We start from the raw sequence: 24,888 nt of genomic DNA on the forward strand, positions 1-24,888 counted from the left end.
GAATTTCCTTAAATTGCATCATGAACATTGATATCTGAAAAGAAAGCTGGTTTATAATATTTGAACTACTAAAAAACAACATTAGCATTGAATGGGATTTCATGTTTCATTGTAGAATGTATATTTTTTATTGTTGATTAGAAAGTTTCATTTTGTATGTAAAATTAGTTGAAACTTGATTGCTATTCATTGACACATTTGATTTACTACTTTCTTTTGTGCCCCCCAGTGGCTTGGTCGTATGTCTGCGGACTTACAACGCTAAAAACCGGGTTTCGATACTCGTGGTGGGCAGAGCACAGATAGCCCATTGTGTAGCTTTGTGCTTAATTCAAAACAAAAAAACTTTCTTTTGCTTACTGCTGTAGTTATCACTTCTGGCCATACATCATAAAATAAGGGCTAAAACAGGTAGTGTGTTATCAGTGACAGGCCTAACTTGTCACGATGCATAGGTATTTTGATCAAGATTAATTTGTATTTGGTAAATAGAATTCATTTCAGTAAATCACAAGTTATTTTACCTCTATGTTTTTGAAGGTAATAAACTTAATAATAATAATTGAAAAATAGAGATTTGGTTAAATAAATATTTTGTGGCCACCTACTACATTCTCTAAATCTTAACTAACCCAACTAGTTTTACCCAATTCTCATCATACAAGACATTTCCATAGATTTCATATTAATACAAATATGATTTAACATGAAAACTTTACACCAAACACTTTTGTTGTTCTCTGTAAGAACTACATCTAGTCACCATCCCACAAAATAATAAATTATTTCTCGCACAAATTGATTTACTCTACATTGATGTAAATAGTTTATATTCTGCTCTGTCCATTGATATTTAAACTTTACCTGTAGCTATTGTGAAAGCTGAATTTCTCTCTGACTGCATTTCCCAATTTTTTAAACATGCTACTGGTCATTCACAAGATCTCTGCAAATGTAATGTTATAGCTGTAAATGTGTTCCAAAACATTAAAACATAGAATGTATGGGTTTCTGTGTAATGCTTTAATATTTTTTTTCCATTTTGTTTTCCTCCACTTAGTCATTTGGTTTACTTGACAAGAAGAGTCTCAAAGTTCCAGGCATGAGGTAAGTTCTGTATGCTTTTAAATATATATTATATTCAAGTAGGCTTAATATATATGTTTGCAAATTACTGTTGTTTTCATCTGAAAATATGTTAACCCTTAGTTATTATCAGGCATCATAAACTTTAAGGTTGTTTTCTGCTCTAGGAACTTTTCTTGGTCTCCAAGTGATAATATCATAGCTTACTGGGTAGCTGAAGACAAAGATGTTCCTGCTAGAGTAACTCTTATAGAGATTCCAAGCAGAAGAGAACTTCGAGCAAAGAACCTTTTTAATGTAGCTGACTGTAAAATGCATTGGCAGAAGTGTGGAGACTATTTATGCGTCAAAGTAGATAGATACAGTAAATCTAAGAAAGAGAAAAGTGAATGGAAGTACAGTGTAAGTTTATTTAACTTCATTTTCATTATTTATTTCACATCATATTACAAACTCAACTGTTATAAGATCTGTGGGACTGGGCAGTAAGAAAAATGCTTTAATATGATTTGTATTTCAAATTGTGTTATAAGATCTGTGGGACTGGGCAGTAAGAAAAATGCTTTAATATGATTTGTATTTCAAATTGTGTGTTACTGAAAAATGTTATCACTTATTTAAAATGGTTACACTAATTCACCTTAAGTATATCAGTTAGAAAATTACCTAAAAGATAATTTTAGGTGTTATAGGATTTGTGGGACTGGCATATGAGAAAAAATGTTTTGATTTGATTTGTATTTCAAATTGTTTGCGTGTCACTGAAAATATGGTCGCTTATTTAAAATACTAGAAGTGATGTTTATACCAAATCATCCTAAATATATCAGTTATAAAATTACTTAAGATTTTTTTTCCTGAATACAATTTCTACAACAACCTGTAAAAAATTAGAAAGTTAAACCCAAACAAGGTACTGAAATGTTTCGTTTAGGTATTTAGTGACATAACATTGATATTGTATTTTACCATAAGTTATGAATTAAACAAGCTGTTATGGAAAGGGTTTTTAATCTGTTGACAAGTTACTGTTATTAATTATAAGTTTGTTACAGGGTTGTTGAAATTGATTGATCTTGTAACCCATATACAGATGTATATGAAATAAATTTGAGTTACCCTTTTTCGTTGTAGAATATTTGCAAATTGCAACAAGATATTAGAATCATTTATCCAAAAACCCTTAAAGCTTATAGTAGTATGCAACTGTTTGTATGCAATTTTATTTCCCTTTAACCTGTGTCTAATGAACAATTCCACCACACAAATTTAAGAACACTCGGAAAATGTGTAGCTTGTTTCATCGTATTGAATGTGATGAGTGAGCTGCTTGTGAAGAATTATTTTTATTTTCCATTGTCTCACTTAATCTAACCTAACATGTTTCTCAGGTTATTCAGGATTTTTTCGATGTTATTTTCTTATATTTTTGATTTTTGAAGGGTTTGTACTACAACTTTGAAATCTTCCACATGCGAGAAAAACAAATTCCTGTTGACAGTGTAGAAATAAAAGGTAACATGTTTCATTTATCTTCCTTTGATTTAAAGTTTACATAATTTGTTTTTTCATTGTTTATATGTATTTCACATTTTTTGTTTAATATATAAATTTAAAAGATAATTTATCAAGTAACAACACTTGATTATTCTCATCCATCATTGCTAGAGATTCTTTTACTTGTAAGCAAGTAAAAACAAGGATAACACATGAAAACAATTTAATTGTAAACTCAATTATTAAAGCTGTTTTGAACAGCAATTTATAACTGACAGCAACACTTAACATTTGTAACATGTTTTTCAACCATACATGCTAAAGATGAGTAGAAGCAAATGAGAGATCCTTGTATCTCACACTCAGATACAGGAATTTAGTAAAATATTAAAATAGATTTAGTTATGCTGTTTGTTTACAAAATTAAGTAAAACTAAATTTAAATTCTAAAGTTTCATAATGGGCCTTAAATTACTATTTGCAAATTAGGGTCAGTGAGAGCCTTGGATTTTTGAAGATTTCAGATTACATAGTGCAGCAACTTCATTTCAGAACATGTTTAATAGCAGTCTTAAGCTCCATACTAACTTGACAAGGTCAAACAGAAATGAAAGTGTGATCTTGCCCTAACCACCAGGCATTTCAAGTTCATAAAATGTCCAATACGAGTGCAAAACCACTTGTTAAGAAACATCCATAAAGAGTAAAACTTTGCAATTTAAAAATGTTAAAAGGCTACAATGACAAAAAATACAAAACAAAAAACATATCAGTTATTCCAGTTCAAGTAAACCTTGGATGGCAGCTTGACTCTTTTTGAAAATTGGGAGAAAATTTCAGATTCCGAGCCCTAATTGTTTCAGATATATTGACAGTCTCATTTTGGCCTTTGGGTTAGAAACAAACACTGAAAACTTCAAAGGTGTTTTTAGTAGATGTGGTTAATGGCTTGAGGATTCAAAAATTGTCCTTTAATTTGGTATAGTGACTAAATTTGTATTTTTCCTGTCTTCATTGTGTTAATAGTACTTGACTGGCAAGTGAGTGAGGAAAAAAGGTGTTACCAAAGGTGTGAACATACATATGTTAAATCTACTACAATCTGATAAAATTTCTTAAAGTATTTATCCATCCAATAATAATTCTCATTGGAGGTAGGTCTTAATTCATCACTTGCTGCAATGGCTTTACACACCATTTAGGGCTGGATATTAGGACTGAAAGGTTAAAAGCTTGAACACTTAATATACAAGTGAGCATACAGCCAGTTTTGCTAATCTGTTAAAAGTGGCTGCACAATGATGGATACTGCTGACTTTTGATCCGTTTTTGGTTAACAGTTGTAAATTGATGTTGGCTGTGCTTGAACTTTCAACTCCTCCCCCCACCCCCATTTAGCCATTTAATCCATGTGTGTATCATAAGGTGTTTTTCAGGTTGAAATTGCAAATTATCTGACAACAGTAAAGGAAAAAAGAATTACCTTAACCAGTTAAGAGTGAACATGATAAAGGTAGATCTTTATAATTATAAAAAATCACCCTAAGGATAACAAGTTGAATAACACCATTGAACTATTTATTGTTAGAAAGACCTTCAACTAAGAATTAAATCAATATAAATATTATTCTGGTAGGTTAATACCCTATGGATAAAAATAAGATCAAACATTGTTGACACTACTATTTGTAAAACATTAAAGACACATTTTCACATGTAAGGTACGAGTTACATAAATTTCTCAGTAGGCACTTGCTTTTAGTGGGGAACATTCATAAGTAGTTTATGCTTCAACAACACTAAGCTATGAAATAATGAGTTGTAATGTTTTCTGATAATTTCAAAATAAAATATATGTTTGAAATCTTTGGATTGTCATCGGATTTATATAATTCATTAATCATATTTACAAAAATAATTTAGAAATGAGAACATTTTCAGAACACGTCTAAAATGTAATGTGGAATATAACTTAGAAAACATGAGTTAGAAACCTGGATGTTACAATTTGCAAGTCTCTGTTGTCTTTATCCACACTTTTTTATTAATATTTTGACAGTTGAGTCACCACCTTTCTAAACTTGCTTCTGTTTGGTTTTAGTAATTAATTTACATCTCCATGAACGAGTTACGTGACAGAATGAAACCAGTCGTGAATGTAATTATGCAATTATTTTGAGTTAAGTAATGTGTTTATATTCTTGGGAGATATGAACTTGAAGAAGTCATATTGAATTGTTAAAGTTGTTATCAATGAAGCTTCTGTGTTACAGTTTAGTTATTTATATTTTCAATAAGATAATAAGGTTGGTATTCCTGGAACTAAAATTCAGTAAATCCCAAAAGAAACTTATTAAAATTTCAGTACATAACAGTACTTTATCTCTTTTGTAACATTAAAAGTATCTGAATATTTTTAACACTATTAGAACTGAAAAAGAGAAGTTTATAATTGGTTTTAAATTAGTTAATGATTTTCTTTACTTCGGAGTTGTTTTGTGCTCAATGTGCTTACTATTTTCTTTGTTCAGAATATATCACAGCATTTGCATGGGAACCTGTTGGTAGTAAGTTTGCTGTAATCCATGGTGAAACTCCACATATTAGTGTCAGCTTCTATGGAATCAAGGGCAGAGGCATTAGTTTCCTGAGTAAGTTTGATTTAATGGTTACTAATTTTTGTACATGAATAATTCACAATAACCTATGTTATTAATCTTAATTTAGTTTTATTTAGTGATTAAAAAAATAAACAATTTCCATGTTTTTTTTAAATAAATAATGCAGGCCTGCAGATTTAAATTTGTAAAAGTTGTTTTGGATTTGATAATGCATTTTCCATAATCCAGTCATGCAGATTTCAAAAGTAATATGTTTGTTAACAAAAATACAAACAAACTGAATGAAAGGGAAGAACATTCATGTTGAGCAAATGTGCACCCTCATTCATCTTTTTTGTGAAACCCACATTTTTTAGTCCCAATACATGTATTGGTCTTTAATGTGTTGTGTCTGGATATCTTGTTTCAATGACCAGTAGTAATCAGCTATTATGCTGATGTCCCACCTTCCTTGATACCTCTTGTCCATTTCTCTGATGTCTTGATAAAACCTTTTCCCTTGTTCTTTGCTGATGGCACTGAGACTTACAGGGAAATAGTCAATATGTAAATGTGAGAAATGAACTTTCAAGCTCATAAAACAACCCTTTGATTATCGATTAAGTTATTGTCGATATTTTTATAACTTGGGTCCTCGTTGTTTCTTAAAAAATTTGTCAATAACATCTTTAAAGGCAATACACTTTTTCTTCATCTTCCTCATTGTCCATTTGAATTGTTCTTTTGGAGTCAATTTCCTAATCTGAAGCACTGAAAAAATCACTTCAAGCTTTGCTTCTGAAAAAAAGGTGAAAATTGTCCACATAAGTAATTGAGTTTGTCACCATCTTAGTCTAAGACCTTTACAGACTGTTCCATAAATCCCAGTTTATGTGAATTGGAGGTCATAGAACTTTCTTTGTGTCAACCAGACATTTTCATTCAATGTTTTCAGTCCTGTTATCAAACTAATTCTGTGTGGCCATTGTGAAGGAGAACACCTTTCAGACTTCATTTGGAAGAATCTATGAATAAGAGCCATTTACTTCATTAATAGACTGCAGCTTCTTAGCATTGGTATGAGTTCAGTAATATTGTTGCAATTAACCAGTCAATGTTGTAAAAAAAAGTATGGTATAAATTCTTTATCATGATTTTAGTTCCTAAAGATTGTAAGTTTTTAGTCCAAAGTCTGAACCCCCAAATATTTGAAGAATCCTTTAGAAAGCCCAAATCTCTTACCAAGTCAAAATCATCTCGTGTGAAAAGTTTTAATTCACCAGATGTTTCAGGTTGAAAACAATCTCTGTTGTCATTGCTATTGACATCAGAATCAGATGAAACTGTATCAAGAGTCTCTGTTGGAGTATGTACAGGTACATCAGGACCATGAGCAACATATTTTATAACAGAATGAAATTTCAGATGAGAAATTTCCTTTGTATTTTGAGTTTTGTAGCCTTGCACATTACATGAGCAAAAATGGCTGTGGTTGCTGGGCATATGTCAGACCATTGGAATTCTAAAAGACAAAGACTTTATCTTACTTATAGTCTAATGTCTCATCTCTTTGACACAAATGGTGCAAACTTTGTACAGAGCCCATAAATTGTCTTGATCCCCAAGTGTTATTCAAAATACACATGTTTTTTGATGGATTCTGTTATCTTTTGCCTTTGTTTCTTTACAATAGATTTATCACAAATATTACAGAATATGTTTAGGTCATGTACATACTCTCTGATTACCATAGAAATGAATAAATAATATTGAAAAGAAAAATTAGTGTCAGAGTGCATACACAAATATTATCCAGACACAACCTGTCATGCAGCCTGTTAATCATTTATTTACTAGTGGTGTGGTTCTCATGAGTTCTAGAATAATCCATAAGACTAACATCATAATTGGTTTAGAAAAAACTGCAGTGAGTGGTTTTAAACATTTTGAGTTCAACAAAATGTGACCTTATTTTAATGAAAATGATTTGCTTATATAAAAGCATTTGACATTTTGTAGAAAACCTGTACAAGATGGAGAAAAATGAAGATTTTAGAATTCAATGCTCAGGAATTACATAATATTTAAAAAATTTCAAGACAATAAAACCATTGAAGCTCTGTAATTTTAATACAAACAGTTGAAACAGAACACTGAAACTTTTCACAAGTCATACCTATTTTAGAAATCAATTGAAGATAATTTTGTATATAAAGTTTTTAACAGTTAACTCTGGAATAATAGATTTATTTTTGTACAGAAATAAATATATTATCTCTTAAATAGGTGTTTGTAAAATTATATTAATTGTAAGATAGGTAGGTACTATTTCAAATGCAATTAATTTTAATTATGTTATGCAGCTATCCAGTTAGTCAGCTGGATAAGACTTTTTTTGAACCATTTTCTATGTTGAATATCTTGAAATATGGTTATAAACAATGCTTCTTAACTCCTTGTTAGTGAAGTAGTTTACGCCAGTGTGAAATTCACACATGTTGAAATTGGCTCTGTATTTATCAGCTTTACCTATAATTCTATAACATATTCAAGACCTTAGAGAACAGTTTATGTACTGTTATTTATTAGTTATTTAGCAGGATATTTTAATAGGAGAGAATGGTTAGGATTAAAAATGTTAAAATAAGAAATAGTGCATTGTAAATTTGAAGGAGAATTTCTGAATTACTAGATAGATATATTTAACCACATGGCATATATATATACACACACATATGGTAAAACATTTTTCTTAAGTATCAACTTTAATAATTTAATACAAAACTAAGCAACCCAACTAAATACTTGAACACTTAATTGTTAAAATTGGAACTTTTTGATTATATATCTGAAAATTCTGTGTATGTTTCAAAAATCAAAATTGATGCTTAGTGTCTATTAAATGTGTTAAGGATAGTCTTATTTGTTTGATATGTTACAGAGATGCCAACCATTACGATTTTGGTGTGTACATTACGACTTCGCTCATACAGACAAATATTACAACTTGTTGCAACTCCCAAATTATTATATATTATATAGGCTTATACAATAAAGTGATAAGTTGTTCCCCCAGGGCTTGAAAGGGGTGAAAAGAAAATTTGTAGTGAAACACAAATAAGTTTTGATAATAAATAAAAGACATAGTCCAAATGGCTACTTGTGATAATCACGTTTGTGCTTGAGATAATAAAAAATATTTGTATCTCCAACATCTACCAATAGTTTGAGTTCGGTGCGTCTCCTACTGGGCACGTAGGGGAAATCCATAGTTATGTCATCAGTGCTTGTCAGCCAATCAGTGCTTGCGTAGATGGGTATTTCTCGTTTTCTAGGTGGCATAGAAACACCAATGAGATTATTCACAAGATGGAAAAAAAGAGGCCTCGTTCACCAGATTGTCTTGTTTCTGGCAAATCTAAAAGGACTAAAACTGTGAATCAAAAATTTAGGAAAGAGTATGGTGCAAAATATCTGGTCATTGTATCAAAAGTCAGTGACAGTCATGTGCTTTGTACAGTTTGTCACATTGATTTTTCTGTGGCGCATGGCAGGATAAACGATTGTTCCAGACATACAAAATCGGCATCTCACCAACAAAAGGCTGAGGTGAAGACAAAAACGATGCAGATAAAGACATTTATGAATTTGTGCATGTTCAGTGTTGTTTTACCAGTATGTTTGTTACTCTGAACTAAATAAAAGACATAATTTCAAAAGAATTTATTTTAAATTTATTTATTAAATAAACAAAATACAGTCTATAGCAGTAATAAATAATAATAGTTATAATAATAATATAATAATAAATAGCTTAGAGACATTGGTCAAATCTAGTAGCCGCAAATGATAAAGGGCCCTGTCTACAATCATTATGCTCAGTCATTTGAAATAGTTGGCATATCTGATATTATTCTGATGACTTTTAGTTAATTAGTGTATTTTGCAAAGATGGGCCTGGCATGACCAGGTGGTTATGGCACTTGACTCGCAGTCTGGTGGTTGCGTGTTCAAATCCCAGTCTCACCAACTGTGTTTGCCATTTTAGCCGTGGAGGCATTATAATGTGCGGTCAATGCCACTATTCATTAGTACAAGAGTTGATGGTGATCATCCTCTGGTCTTTCATTGGCATATTAAGGATGGATAGCACAGATTTAGCCTTCATGTAGCTTTGCACAAAATTCAAAATAAACAAACAGTTTACAAAGAAAAGAACTAAAATGTAACAGCATTTTTTCCGTATGGCTCAGAGTCATCTTGACAACAAATAACATGTATTGATATTATATATATATATAGTGCTTATTCCAGAGCTTAAGATTGTTTTGCCATGAAACTGTCATTGTTTAGAAATATAATGATGTATGTGTACTGCTAAACATAATATATTTTATCTCTTAGTGATTTTAGTTTTTCAGAAATTGTATTAAAATAATAATTGTTTATTAAACTTTTCACTATTCAAATCTATCGTAATAGAAAATATTAAATTACAAAGTTATAAACATTCTGTTAACACTGGCTAAAAGATATGAAAGAAGAGATGTGACTTGATGGTTTTAAGATGAACTTTTATCTGTGTGTTTGTTTTTGTGACTATAGTTTTTCCAAAAATGGTTTTTGACTCAACAGATATAGTTGTGTTTGTTTCCACATCTTACAGTCCAGTTATATTTCTCTATCTTGTGTTGCACTAGTAAGGAAAAATCCCAGTATATTTAGGTGTTAAAATGTGATGCTTTACAAACAAAAATCAACTATTTATCTTTCTCTTATTAGGCAAAATGTGAAATATAAAATATTGTTATTTACATAAAAAGTTATTTTCCATGACATGTTTTAGTAAACTGAATATTAGATAATTAAATGTAAATGATCTGCAAAAACTTGATTTAAAAATTGTTCTTTGTTTCTTTCCTATAACAATTAATGTGATCGTTCAGGATTGTAGTAAAAAACAAACATGGTTTTGGAAAAAAAATTAATAAATATATTTTAGTAGAAAATCTTATATTGTGAAATGTAATTTTAACAGAGATAATTCTTTTGTTAGTTTGATTAAAAATACCTCATTGTAAAGTCTAGTGTTCAGAAACATCTGATAATAATATTGTTTAGTATTTCAGACAAATTCTTATCAAGAACCATTTGTTTTTGACTTTGTGTTGTTATTTTTTTATCTTTATGATACACTTTGTTAATTTGTTGTTGTTTTTGTCTTTTTCTATTGAGAGAAATTACATTGGTGGTAATCTTTTGTTATGTTTTACATGGATTAATAAATTAATTGAAATATTTTTCAGAAAAATTTGAGAGAAAGCAGTTTAACCACCTGTTTTGGTCTCCAAATGGACAGTTTATCGTTCTTGCAGGACTGAGAACGTAAGAACAATTTTGATAAAAGTGTACATTGTTATTTTATAACTTGTTTTGTGTGGGACGTTTAACGGGTAACTTGCTTATAATATATACATTTTTAAACATGTTTGAAAAAGAATTGTTTATAATGTTATTTTTAGTCAACTTATAATTTAAGTAAGTTCTCAGTGAGAAAAAGTTTGATTTAGACTACTTAAAAAGTTTCCAAGAAGCAGAACTTCAAATTATTGTGTTTAACTTGGCACTTTGAACTATATTAGCTCTGATAGTTACATTGATTTTTAAGTTAGTTCTTTATTTGTTGGTACATTTTGTGATACTTGCTAATTCAAAGAAATATTGTTAAATACCCATTATTTAACCATTTTGTGTCAGAACTGCCATCAATAGTTAAAGTGAATGTAAGCCTGAGAAACTGTATAAAATTAGAAATTGCTTTATAGCTGTCACAATAGTAGCATGAAGATCAAATAAAAATAGGCAAAGAAATATAAAAAAAGCTTTAAGAAGATAGGAATATTAAGAGAAGAAAATAAAAATGAAATTTAAAATGTGACAATGAAAATGAAAAAATATCAGTGTTAATGAAGAAACTGTTGTTATAAAACAGGTTGTAGAAGGTATTATGTTTGATAATACTGCTATCATTAAAGGATATACACAGGCTGCTCCTGTTCAAATGTTACATAAAAAGCTGTCAGTAAATTGCACAAAAACAATTTCCTTGTACAGTGCAAAGAGATGTAAATAAAATAAAAATTGCATCTGAGTGAAAGATTATGAATTTGAAGATTTTAACTGTGGATTTAAAATGAATACTACCTTTGTGAGGCAAGATGAAATGTTCCACAGAATAGATTAGTTTTAGGACAAGCTTGCAGTCTTGACACCCAAGATATATATGTGTACATATTTCTATGTTTCAGATTAGCACACGACATTGCTTAAAGTAAGTTTATACATTTTTATCTCCTGGAATGTAGAATCCAAAAGATTATGACAGTAAATTCATGCAGAAAGCATATCAACCCAAGTTTTGGTTTATTTTATCAGTAAATGAAAGTAATGAAAATCAACATTTTGACCATTTTGTTGTCCACATGAAAGAAACAGCCTTACCAATATCAACAGAATGTTTGTCACATGTTTTGTATTATAGTATTATGACAAGATTAACACTGTGATAGGGATTGCTTGCAACAATATTCCACTTCATACTTGTTGTTATTGTGAAGCCAGTAATGATTAGTTGAGTAACAGAGATTAGTTGAATTTGAGCTTGATTCAGTCTTAATATTCCATACCTGATAAGTGTTGTTATTGAAGAACACCAGTTATATTGGACTTACTTTTGCTGCTCCACATCGGATTCATACTATTTTGTGATAATAAAGTTCCAAAGAGTTGAAACTTGTGAATAATCTTGTACCTCAGGTTTCTCAGTATGATGAGATGTAGAAAACAGGCATAAGAGGAAGTGTTCTTAAGTTAGTGTTCTTAAGGAAGAATAACTATATGGTTGGATTATCCTGAAAATCATTTCATGATAGGTAATTAAGAGATCCAAGTTTGTTTCAACTGTCATACCTTCTTCACAGCAGAATGTAAGGCAAAGAAATGTACTTTTTTATATCAGTATATTGAGAGATTTTCCTCAGAGCCAAAGAAAAGGTGAATAGTGACAGAGGAAGTCACCTTCATATGAAGACTTTTTACCTTATTACATATAAAATGTGAACAACTTGATGCCTGAACTAACATAGGATTATGTATAGCATGTTTATTGAATATTAAGACATCTTGAGTGAACTTTTTGGCATGGACAAATATACAAGAATTTATCCTAGAATTGACACTGATGATTTGGCATCAGTTTGTCAGTCTAGACATCTCTACTTTGTGCCACAGAAAGAAAATTTTAAGATGTTAAGGAACCAATAAAACAAGTATTAGCTTGGTGTAAAAGTGAAAAAAATATAGACATATTGCTTTTTTTTTGGAACTTTTTGTTTTTAACTTTGAGAACATTTGTTATTATTGACACAACTATTTTTAAAGTTGTGTGTTTTAGTGATTGTTTTGTGAAGTAATTTCTTTAACTGTTTAGAATGAATGGCAGTCTAGAGTTTGTGGATACATCTGACTTTACTGTCATGGCACAGTCAGATCATTTTATGGCAACAGATGTAGAGTGGGACCCAACAGGAAGATATGTTTCCAGTGGAGTAAGCCACTGGGCACACAAGGTAATGGTTTCAGACAGTTGATAGTTGCTTTAACTCAGGTTAAAGTTATTGTAAGTAGAGAAGTTATGAAGCTTTATTTAGAGTTTAAACTATAGATAATCAGCTTGTTCATATGATGAAGATACACAGCTAATCAACATAAAATGAAAAAATAGTCATGTTTTGTGGATTTATACTGTTAAAAACTTTTCCTTTTTTTGACAGATCTGCTTAGCTGCATTGAAAAAATCGTATTTTATTTAAAATTGGTCTGTTTTTAAATATATGTTGTTTTGTTTTTCTAAACATATTTCTAACATTGATTTCTTACTTAAATTGATGAGATGATTGGTAAACAATCCACTGAAATACTGTTGGTTCTTTGTTTTTGAATTAGGTAGACAATGGCTATTGGTTATGGACATTTCAAGGAAAGATCATTCGCAGGCATCCAATGGAAGGGTTTTGCCAGATGTTGTGGAGACCACGTCCTCCAACACTTCTTTCAGAAGAAAAGATTAAAGTGAGTTTTGGATATTCATGAAATTTCTTAATTTTGTTTTCAGAATTATAATTAGAAATTATTGTATGCTGTTGTAAGTATATATACATGAAATTTACAAACTGTCCATCCATAGATAGATTAGTATAATTGTGTGTATATATATATTATTATTACAGAATGCCACATAGATTTTGCTTTGATAGCCATTGTTTGATTCAGGTGTGAAATTTTACCACTACATTTATCACTGATTAGTGTACTTCAAGTGTGTAATGTTTCTTGGCTTAAAACTACTATTTGTTCAAGTCCTGCACACTGTATCATTCATTTCTTTCTCAGAATTCTTGTGCATAATTTTCCTTTATTTAAAAACAATTACATGCCAGTTTCTTATAACATTAGGATATTGTTAGTTAGTAGGTTTACGTTACTTCAGAATTACTGCTTTAACTTAAATCTAAGTAGACATTTATATACTCTTGTTTGATCAGTTACAAATCAGATGATTTAACTTGTTTCTTAAGTTAAAAAAAATTAAGTAAGTGTACTTAGCTTTAACTCTCTAAATGTATGCTTGGATCTTTTGTGCATGTCATGGTATTTAAAAAAGTTGCATACAAAATCAAGTTAAATAACTGTATTATCAATGCACTTTATTAAAATTAGCAGCAGAGTGTAGTTTGTAATTAAAGTTTTTCTTTTTTAGTTTGAAAATAAAATATTAAAAAAAATTATTGATCTTTGTTTCTGTGTAACATGATGCATCTCCATTCTGATTTCCCTCTTTTAGTCTATGTAATTTCAGTGTTATAGCAACTAAACTGTCTGACTTATCATTAACAAATATTGCTTGTAGTTCCAAGGTTCAATGTTCAGTTTCAGTGTCCTAACTTCTCTCTATAGTGAGAAATTAATAAAATTTCTCAAATTCAACTGTGAAAGAAGCCCTACTTACATATCCTTAGCTTTCAAAACTTTGTGTTCTTATTTTACATACATGTTTGTAATGAACAGAAATAACTTATTTTAAACTTCCAATAGTCCCTTTGAAAGTGACATGAGTAGACATTACATAAAATATTTCATTAGATATGTGTTAGTGTTCAAATTGATGCTCATAGTACCTTAATGTTTTTCTCTTTTAAGCTTAAATAGCTTAATTAGAAATCCATTTAAATTATTATTGTTTTAGTGATTTTATGTTTTAAAATGCATATTTGAAAGGTAAGTTAATTTTTATGAGTTCAAAGCTGCATGTACATGTACAAAGTGTATGGATATTTGCTAGTGTGATATGGTGTTTATCAGGCTTGTAGATAAAGAAAACAAATAAGCACTGCACAAGCCAGGCAGTAAAACTTTTATTATTTTTTCGTGAAAGTAACATTTCGTAAATTCCAAGTTATAGTATATTGTGTATCTAGTTTCAGGATTACAGGTTGGTCAAAATTACAAAGCCTTTTCTTATAGGAGTTTATATGAAATGAGAAGTCTAATCCAATGTTTACTCAAGTATAAATGTTTATAAAGTGTAATAAATATACAATTTTATTTTGTTTATTCACAGTATGTAATTGATTATAATTTTTATCATAACAGGAGATCAAGAAAAATTTGAAAAAATATAGTGCTCAGTTTGAAATCAAGGACAGAATGTCCCTATCCAAGGCATCCAAGGTAAGATGTTCCACATTTTCATATTGCACACAGTGTTGCTGTTATCATCTTATGCTAAGTAAGGTGTTTGTATTGGAAAGCTTTTTTGTTTCCAGGCTGTGTTAACCCTCTTATTATTGGGACTGTCAATTTGACCAACCTCATAATGATCATTAAAAAAATAGGAAAGAAATATAAATTACGTTTTTTCATGCTAGAATGACTACTGGTTATAGTGTTTAGTCTAAGCAGCTTAAGTCTCATAACATTATATATTTATGAGTTATTATTACATTTACCTTTCAGTCTATACCTAGCTAACATTGACAAGGTGTATGTGCATTTATGTTACTGTATCCAATAATATAAAACTGACCTTTAATCTTTACAAAATGACACTATCTTGGCTGTGTTTTAGTGTGTTAGTATTTTGTAATATATAGTTACATTTCATATTAAATATGTACATAGATTATTGCTGTTTGGAAATAAGGTATGAAACTTATTTTTCTTGAAATGTACAACAGTAAATAAAAAAGTAAAGCTAAGAATTATCTAGCTATTACATTTGAACTCTGCTGGATGTAGGTTACTAAACCTTTTAAAACTTTGAATGTGGAGGATATAAAGCAAAATATTTCTTTTTTAAGTTTTATGTATATAAAATAACCAAACAAATCATAAATTACTATATTGATACCATAGAATTCCATTATAATTTATCAAGCTCAGTAACTAAGCTGTATTTAGGGATAAAAAATATGAAACTTCGAGCAAACTAAAGACACAACTTACATCATTGAAATTGTGCTTCAAAAGACTGTGATAGCCTTTTCACAGATTAAAATAGCTGAGAAAACCACTAGGGGAACCTTTTAAGCTGTTGATTGGTTATTTTTATGTTATATATTGAAGTAAATGTACATACTGTTATAATCTACAATTTGATATAAATTCATAAAATAGTAGTTCTATAAAATTTTGAATGCAAGTCAAGAAACATGATGACATTGCCTTTCACCCATGACTTGTAATGAAAAAATTAAACAATTATTTAGTGCAGTAGTGCCACTAATATAAAAAATAGGGTCAAGTTTCATCAACAAGAACTAAGATTTAAAATTAGAAGATTTTTAGGTTAGATTAGATAAGATAAAGAAAAATAATTATAATAATAAAAGTATTGTGATGTACATTCACAAGCAACTTAGTGTGTTACGTAATTCAAAAGGATGAGTTACATTGTTCACTAAATAATTGTGTGGAAGGATAATTGGTTAAACATGTGTCAAAGAGCAATAAAAATGTAAAATTAAATATAAATATCTTTTTTCTTTTTACAATTTGAAGTCATCTTGGGAATTAAGAAAGGGTAATATAGAATTATTTCATTTATTTTTTGTGGTAATTACGAGGTCAGTCAAATTGACCAATTCTCTATAGAGTTAGGGTAGAGAAAATAAGCATAAATTTTACTGAAAATATCATTTGAAATTTGTTTAAAATGTTTTAAAGATTACAAAAATTAAATTATAAAATTTGCAAGGAAGAAAAGTATTTTTAATCCTAATATGAAAATTACTTTCCACTTGGAGTTGTCAAAGTTTTGAGTCTATAAATTGACAGATAAATTTCTAGTGAAAATACTTTACTAAAAATTCTGATTTTTTTCTTTGAAAGACGTAAGCTTGTAAAATTTCTTAAAAGCTATTATATGAAACTCTAAATGTCAGTTTAGGGTTATGATTTAGGTTGAATTGACCAAGCCTGTAGTGAGAGTGTTATAGTGTTTCAAATGTTCATATTGTAAAGTTTTGCTGTTTTCAGACTCTTAACTGAGGTCTTTGTATTGCACAGTTCTTCTTTTTTCAGCATATGTTAATTAGGGATTTCTCTATATTATGTTGCAATGTGTCAGCTTGTGTTAAGTAAGATGTTGTGTATTTATTTACTGCACACGGTTCTACTACTATTAGCCTTTTAAATAGTGTTCAATGTATATATAGTACCCATAATGCTGCTATTGTCACCTTCAAAGGTCTGTTGTTTTTTTTTGTATTATTTAATAACACAAGGTATTGTTTTGACTTCAGATGCTAATATTATGTAAAAAAAGTTAACTGATCCAAATATAGTTTTCGAACAGTTAAGAAAAAGCTAAATTTACTTATCATTTGTTTTACAATTTTTGTAAGTTGACATTTTTTTAGTAGAATAATCATCTTTGGCTCAGTTGGTTTTAGTTCTTCAAAATAATGTTTCATCATGAGGTGCAAAGAATATTCCACACAGGTGTGCTTTGAAATTGGACTATAAGCTATTACTTTGGTAGTCTTCAAAATACACATTATTTAATGTGTTCAGAACTTATTTCATAGAAATTTGTGTAAGAATGGATTTTTAACTTTTTGAAATGCTTTCAGGAATTGGTGGAAAAGAGGAAGAAGGTGATGGAAGATTTTAGGAATTACAGGGAGCGGAAAAAAGAAGAGTTTATAAAATTGAAAACTCGACGACTTGAGCTGCGTGGTGGTATGCTATCTTAGTTAGATCTTTAAATTTTGTCTCTGTGAATTTATGGAAAGTGTATCATATAGTGCTTTCTTATATGTTATCTGATACAGTGTAGTTCATAGTTTCATAATATCTTTATAACAATCCTTTGGTGATTTTATGTAAAAAGAGCCAAACTACATACAAATTGCTTGTGATTTGAATATGTGTGGTACAGTTTTGTAATGAGTTTTATTTTAGTAAAACTTTGCAAGTATTTAAAAAAACATATGTATGTATTCAAAACTTTGGATAAAAAATACTTTCTAATTAGTTATAAATTGTCTACAGACCAACTTTTGTTAGTCACCTGACATTTATAAAAGATGCATGTCTCCCATTGGCACAGTGGTTTGTCTGCAGACTTGGACCATTAGAAACTGGATTTTGATATCCATAGTAGGCAACGTACAGATAGCCCATTGTGGTACTTTGTGCTAATTATACAAAAATAAATGATATATAGATCAATTTTAATAATAATAGTAATAAATATTTTTTTTTTTATATAATTAAGAATAAGACATTGCTTTGTTATTTGGTCAATTCTATTCTCAAGTGAGGTATACGTTAGAAATACTTGTTCTGAGTTGAGGCTATTGGAAAGAGAGTAAAAATATATGAGAAAAAGTTATGAATTTCTTTTTGTATGTATTACAATAGGCTATTAAAGTTATTTCTTGTACATTTTCAGGAGTGGACACAGATGAATTAGACAGTCACTTGGAAAATCTGGAAGAAGAAACAGTTGAGTTTTTTGTCAAAGAAGAAATAAAAGTGATTGAAGAGTAAAAGAGAAATCAGTTGCACTTTGGTGAATTAGTGTCTCTATAACTTGCTCCAGCCATCCTTGGAAGCTGCTAAAGAACTTGACTGTATGGTGTGGTTCCTGTTCACAAGGGATCATCACATATAATACAAAAGGGTGTTATTCTGTTTCATAGGGTTTCAGTTCTCAAGTGACTGTAAAAAACTGTAATTACTATCAGTTTTTTTTTATATCTACAAGATAGTATTTTTCATTTCTTCACAGACTGTGTTTGCTTTCAGAATTGGTTAAAAACAATTACCTTAAATCTTTCAGAATATATATGATTCATAATAAAAGTGGCTTTCACCGAAAGTTTGTGTTTTTAAACTTTCATATCAAAAAACAATAAATTATACTGACTTGTAAAATAGAATTGTCTTGAAAAGTAAAAACTTATAGTTTTTCAACACAGCTCAAGTTTATCATTGAAGACATTGTAAAAAACTTTTAAAAAATACTTAAGAATTTATTGATTGATTGTTGTGTTGTGGTGCAAAGCAGTGACACAATATCTGCAACAAACAGTTTGTAATAATAACAGAGGTAAAGTATTACAAGAAAATAAATCAAGTTAAAAACCAAAAAACTCCAAAAGCAGGTTTATAAACGTAATTGAATTATAAACGCCAATGGTCCATAAAAATTTAAGTACACGATTAAGTTGTTGGACAGTGTCACCATTACCAATAATACTGTCCAATGCAAGAAAAAACGTTGAAAAGGGTGTGGCCTCGCATGGTCAAAATGACGAAACGACAATAAAACATAGGTTCTCATGGACTTAAATGTCACGTAGGCTACACGTTGGTGGGCCAGACCCAAGTAAAAAAAAAGGATGAGTTAAAAACTGTGACCAATGCATTGCCTAGCCAGAAGAACTTCCTCCCTCCAATCCTCATGGAAACAAGATCTCTCTTGAAGGAGGATTCAAGTTGAATAAAGTGGTCCATGGTGGAGAGCTGTCAATGGAATCCACACTGGCAGACAAGGAGGAGGAGGTTCGATTTGAAGAACCAAATAAGACAATTGCTGACCATCCTCTTCAAGGGCCTGTAGTGACAGCTAGTCAAAGCAATTGGACAATAATTAGAAGGAATCTTAAGACTCTTCCCAGGCTTAGAGAAAGGAAGGACTATACCCTGGTGCTAAGCATCAGAAAAAATTTTCTCCTCCCAGATTCAGTTAAAGAATAGCAAGATAAGCCCCAAAAAGGAAAGAGGCAATCGTTGCACCTGAGACTTGATGGCCAAGAAGGAGGAGGAAGAAACTGAAGTGCTGGATGCATGAGAAAAGCTGTCACCAAGAGTATCATTGATGCTCTGGACATCAGCAACTTCTTGGCCATTGGAGAACAAGATGGGAAGCTATCAGTAATAAAAAAATATATATTTATCCAGATGCTATGTCTAATACTTTATGTATAGAACTTTTCTGTAGTGCTTAGCCAATGGAATCCAAACCACAAACCCTTTTTGATAGCTAAATGTTCTGGTCAAATAAACAGCCTTGAATGATGAAATGTCAGATTTTATTTCATTTAATGGTTTGAAAGAGCAGATTTTACAAACCAGTGAAGTGGCAGATGTGTCATTTATAATTTAATTGCTAAGTTAGTCAAAAAAGAGGTTCTAAAATTGTAACAATAAGAGGGCTCTTTTTAATTAAATCTTTTTTTGAAGACTACAAACCTGTTATTATTTTGAAAAAAAAATCGGTATACTTGAGCTGTATTCCATAATAAAATGCTGTAAATCTTAAAAGTTTAATTTTACAAAAAAAAATTAAATATTTTTATGAAATCTTGAACATGATTTTTGGACCTCAGTTCGAGAAGTGCTGATGCAAAACACCTGCAGAGCACACAGTTGATTGCTTTTCACTGTATTTCTAATATCACAGCATAGTAAACCATCCATAAAACTTTGTATGGTGTCCTCACATCATCTTAACAAATCATCTTCTAGTATCTTATTCTGCTCCATAAACATTTTTATTTACTACTCAGGTTAACTATAGTTTTACATGCCAATTTGATATTCATTTCAAGTGTATAGAACTAAAAATGTTAGTACTATATTTTATGTTTTATCGAAACGTGACATCAACTACAATAAAAAAGGAAGAAGCTCATAATGAATTACATATTTTACAGCAGCACTATGAGCAAAACATGATAATTGTTTCTTAAATAACAATATTGGTACATATACTGATCTGTAATTCATCACACCTCTTAATTTTATGTTGTGGAGAATGAACAGCTGTCAAGAATGTTTTAACAGATTGGGAAAACCTTTTTAAATGTCACATTAAATGAAAACTTGACTTACAACAAAACAAATTTCTTTGACAATTTAAAGTAAATGCAAGTAATCACCAACATTACTGAGCTTACCTTGAAATGTATTTTTCATAATATTCTTTGTTGTGATTTTACATGTATATAAAACCAGTAAGGAGACTTTAGGAAGAAGAGATATGTTTGTTAAATTTTTGGGTTTGAAGGTGTTTTTTCATACAACTTAATCTACAAAGACAAATTTTTGTTATATCGGTACTGATGAGATTGGTACCAAGAGAAGGATGTAGTTGGCATGGTTTTGCTCTTTGTGAAAAGTTAAGATGCTATTATTTCTTACTGAATCTTATGGTGTAGGACCAGCAAAGAAAGATTTACAAAAAATTATTTTTCATTTTATTATTATTTAATGTCACATTAACCACCAATCAGTAGATCATGCTTTGGCAGGATAAGGTATTATATACCATGATAATTGAGATGTTTAAACAAATCTGTTTGTCAACCTGCCTGGAGAAAATATTAAATATTTTTTAATTAGAGGTGTGACAGTTTGCTGGATAACTTTTTATAGTTCTTAATTTTTATATCAGTTATAAAAAAATTCAAAATCAAATATTTCTTTTTCTGTGTTTTAAGTGGTCTATATAATGACATATTTTCTTGTACTTCAGTAAAGTCTAGGTAAAAACAACAATGCCTACTTCATAAATTTTACAATTAAGATTTCTACTGCTTAAAATACATATAAAAAATTTGGATTTGTATAAAATGAAATGTGACTTATAAGTGTCTCAACAATTGGTACCTTAACTGTTTGTAAATGATTTTAGTTTGAGCCAGAAACAACATTCACGTGAAATTGATCTTGTGTAGAAAATATGAAATATGCACAGAATATTTGTAGCACATGTTTTATTACTTGCCTGCTAATGTTAGCAAAACCTTAGGAGAAAAAAACCCTAAATTTTCCCACCTAACTGTTTTCTCCTGGGTTCGTTATGGTCCATAATTCCTCCAGATGTTGTTAACACAAGGTAACTGAGAAAAAATAAATTAGACAGTTATAAATAAAAACTTACTATGTTGCTTGTTAGAAGTTAAGGGACTCTCATAATTTAAGAATTCTTTAATTCAATTACTGTTAATGTTAATGAAACTTTCCTGCACTGTTTTAAATATCAAAGGAAAACTTCACAAAAATATTAAATTTTAACAAACAAATATGCTCTTGTAACTTGAAACATTGGACTTAATGTTTCTTTAAGTTTTAAATAAAACTTTAACAGATGTAGCAAAATGTAAACTTTTGCCACAAGTAAAAATTATATCAGCAAATTGAGTTCAGTACTTTGAACACAGCAGTACATGCAGCATACCATAATAAACACAGAAGTTTGTAGTAATTTAATGTGCAGATACCTACAGACAACAGATTAGAGTTAGAGCCACAATACCTGAGAGCAGGTTTAAGATATAATTTCATTCAGTGGAAACTGCTGGTTAATTTTATGTAAAAAAAGTATTGCAGAAAACTCCATTATTTAAATACTTGGTTAAAGAAGATTTCACTGTTCAGTAGTAGTAACTCATTAAAAAAATTATCTATACTAACCATTTTGGAACATTTATCACATAATCTGGATGATTAGGGTTTAAAATAAGGAGTAATATGAATGTGTGTTTAACCTACAATCAAGTATACGTGTGTTCAGATTAACGGTGCTGATAAACAATGAAAAAACTGCAACCAGACTGCACATTCATTCCAGTTCACATGGGTCTGAGAATATTACAAAATTAAATTACATTAATTTTATTCACAAATTAAAATCTCCAGTTAATATGATTTTAACTAAATAAAATTAATACAAAGGTCATACTATTTTTTGTTAAAAAATACCAACTACAATGCCCCCCAGTGGCTCAGTGGTATGCCTGTGGACTTACAACACTAAAAACTGGGTTTCAATACCCGTGGTGGGCAGAGTACAGATTGCCCATTGTGCAGCTTTGTGCTTAATTAAAAACAACAACTAACTACAGTCATTAGGTATTGCAAAGTAGTTTACAGCCTACCTACTAGTTGCTATATTTAGGGAGGTCTTGGAAGGAACAGTGCTTGTAATGATGGTGACAAGAAGCTGGTAAGGGATATCCACCAACTAACTTATCTGAATGCTACCAAGAGGGATATCCAGGTTTTGCTAACTTCTATGATAGGTTGTGGAGCATTGTTATCAGTTAAATGCAGCTTCATTTTTCTCTTTCTTGTGAGTAGTTCATATACTATTATAGTATGGTCTTTTTCTTGTCTATCTATTATGTTTCTGAATCTAAACTTTTGTTGATCATTTTACTTTATTGGAATAAACATCCACAATGAATATTGTAAATAATGTTTTTATCCTTCTCAACAAATCTTTAGGTGGTTTGAAGTTATTGTGTTGTCTTTTCCAAATAACTTTCTGCATATCTTCTTTATGTTTCTAGATAAGCCTGTGACATACAGGAATCTGATTGTGTGTCTGCAGTTTCAACACTTAACCATAATGTCTACCTTCTATGTCAAGTGTTTTGTTTATCTATTATCAAGAAAGGTTCCAGTGATGTATTTTTCTTCCCTGATTCGCAATCAAAATTATGCCAATAGTTTAGAAAACATGAAATGTAAATCCTACTACAACACCAATCTAAAAGAACTGCCTTCTTCATCTTAAAGAAAGAGAACACCAAACTAATTATATAAATAGACAACGTAACGATGCGTAATGTTCAAGATCGTTGGTATATAGCATAAAATCAGAACAGTATTCAGAAGTTACTACACAATAAAATCATGGTTACTACACACTAAACTGTGTCATAATCCAACAGAAATCAATACAACATCCACTGTGAATGCTCCACTGCATTTAAAAAATAAAAATGCCAACAAAAATTACAATTCTCAGTAGCACTATAGACATATAAGACTTTGTATTGTTGATCTCTCTGCAATAACCTACCATGCCAACAAAGAAAATACAATAAACTTGAATAGTACTGAAATAATGGGTCCACACAAAAGACAAAACAGATAAAAGAAGCCTTCTACACCCACCTAACCATTAATACAGTTGGTGAACCTACAGTGGAATTCACAAAAAGTTAGTTGATTCAATTACTAAGGGAGGAAAACTTCAAATAAGTAGATACAAAGATTCCTGGTCACAAACACTACAGAAATAATTGTTCTATAAACCTTTCCTGCAGATGAGAGGGTATTTCCTTCCAAAAATTAAAATAAAAACTAACAACTTATTAGACTCGGGGTAACTGTAAAGGTTCCCTCGGTGGACTCAGCAGATAGCCTGATGCGGCTTTGCTATAAGAAAACACACATACTGTAAAGGTTACTAATCATGAAAATAATTCATAGGTTTCACAGAATGATATCACATAAAATGAGCATTGAAATATAAATTTAAAATACATAATAAAATGAAAATGCATGTACTATCACCTTTCCAACATACAGAATTCACAATCCAAGGTATTAAAATCAGGGCTTTAGTCCATTACTCAAACTGTTGAGATAACAGGAAGTTGCTTGACCACTTTTCAAAATTTCTAAGATGTACATCAAAATGAGGACTGATTACACCACATTTGTTAAGATGACCTGTCAGAACCACAATTTTACCTGCACTTTGATTATCCAACATTTCATATTCCTCTATATAACCTGTTTATAAATGAATAATTTAAGTTTGGAATTTTAGAAGTTCTGATATGAATTTTTGTCACTGTAGAAACATTATTGCAAATTAGAATAGTTCAAGACTGCCATAAATTAAAAAAGCAGTTTGCATAATATGGAACGAAATTATATTACAGTCCAATACAATCAAAGCCAGAAGCTTCAATTTATCCCAACAATATGAAATGTGACTGTTACTTTATTCATTTTGCCTGATGCAACATCCATATAGTATATAGTACAGTGTGATATATCTATAGCAATAGTGTCATGAATATTAAAAACTAAATAACAGATCTACATTACTATAATATCTGAGAATTATATGCCCTGTTATAAGTTTAAAGTCTTGATATGTACACTTATAAAACCCAAAATACACAAATATTTTACTGCATTTACCATGTTTCATCATGACCGTCAAAAACCTGACGATAACTTTCGAGATGAGCTGTAGAACCTGATGTTTCACTCATTTTTCTGCATTATTTATTGACCTTAAGGTATCTGCCAATATGTTCATTTGCACCAT

General features: G+C 30.1%; 1 protein-coding gene and 1 pseudogene across 1 annotated transcript in view; one reads left to right on the forward strand and one right to left on the reverse strand.

The window, feature by feature from the left end:
- Positions 1–18,627, forward strand: part of eIF3b (eukaryotic translation initiation factor 3 subunit b) — a 47,414-nt gene extending 28,787 nt beyond the window's left edge. The window contains exons 10-19 of the mRNA XM_076510510.1: positions 1,061–1,107; positions 1,254–1,488; positions 2,529–2,601; positions 5,115–5,234; positions 10,490–10,568; positions 12,673–12,811; positions 13,188–13,313; positions 14,895–14,972; positions 17,375–17,483; positions 18,199–18,627. Coding sequence (XP_076366625.1) covers positions 1,061–1,107; positions 1,254–1,488; positions 2,529–2,601; positions 5,115–5,234; positions 10,490–10,568; positions 12,673–12,811; positions 13,188–13,313; positions 14,895–14,972; positions 17,375–17,483; positions 18,199–18,296 — 1,104 coding nt within the window. The 3' untranslated portion in view covers positions 18,297–18,627. The remainder of the gene's footprint in view (positions 1–1,060; positions 1,108–1,253; positions 1,489–2,528; positions 2,602–5,114; positions 5,235–10,489; positions 10,569–12,672; positions 12,812–13,187; positions 13,314–14,894; positions 14,973–17,374; positions 17,484–18,198) is intronic.
- Positions 18,628–21,512: 2,885 nt separating this feature from the next.
- On the reverse strand, positions 21,513–24,888 carry LOC143255211 (small ribosomal subunit protein uS8-like; annotated as a pseudogene).

Source organism: Tachypleus tridentatus, chromosome 7, assembly GCF_004210375.1.
Source record: "Tachypleus tridentatus isolate NWPU-2018 chromosome 7, ASM421037v1, whole genome shotgun sequence".
Lineage (NCBI taxonomy): Eukaryota > Metazoa > Arthropoda > Merostomata > Xiphosura > Limulidae > Tachypleus > Tachypleus tridentatus.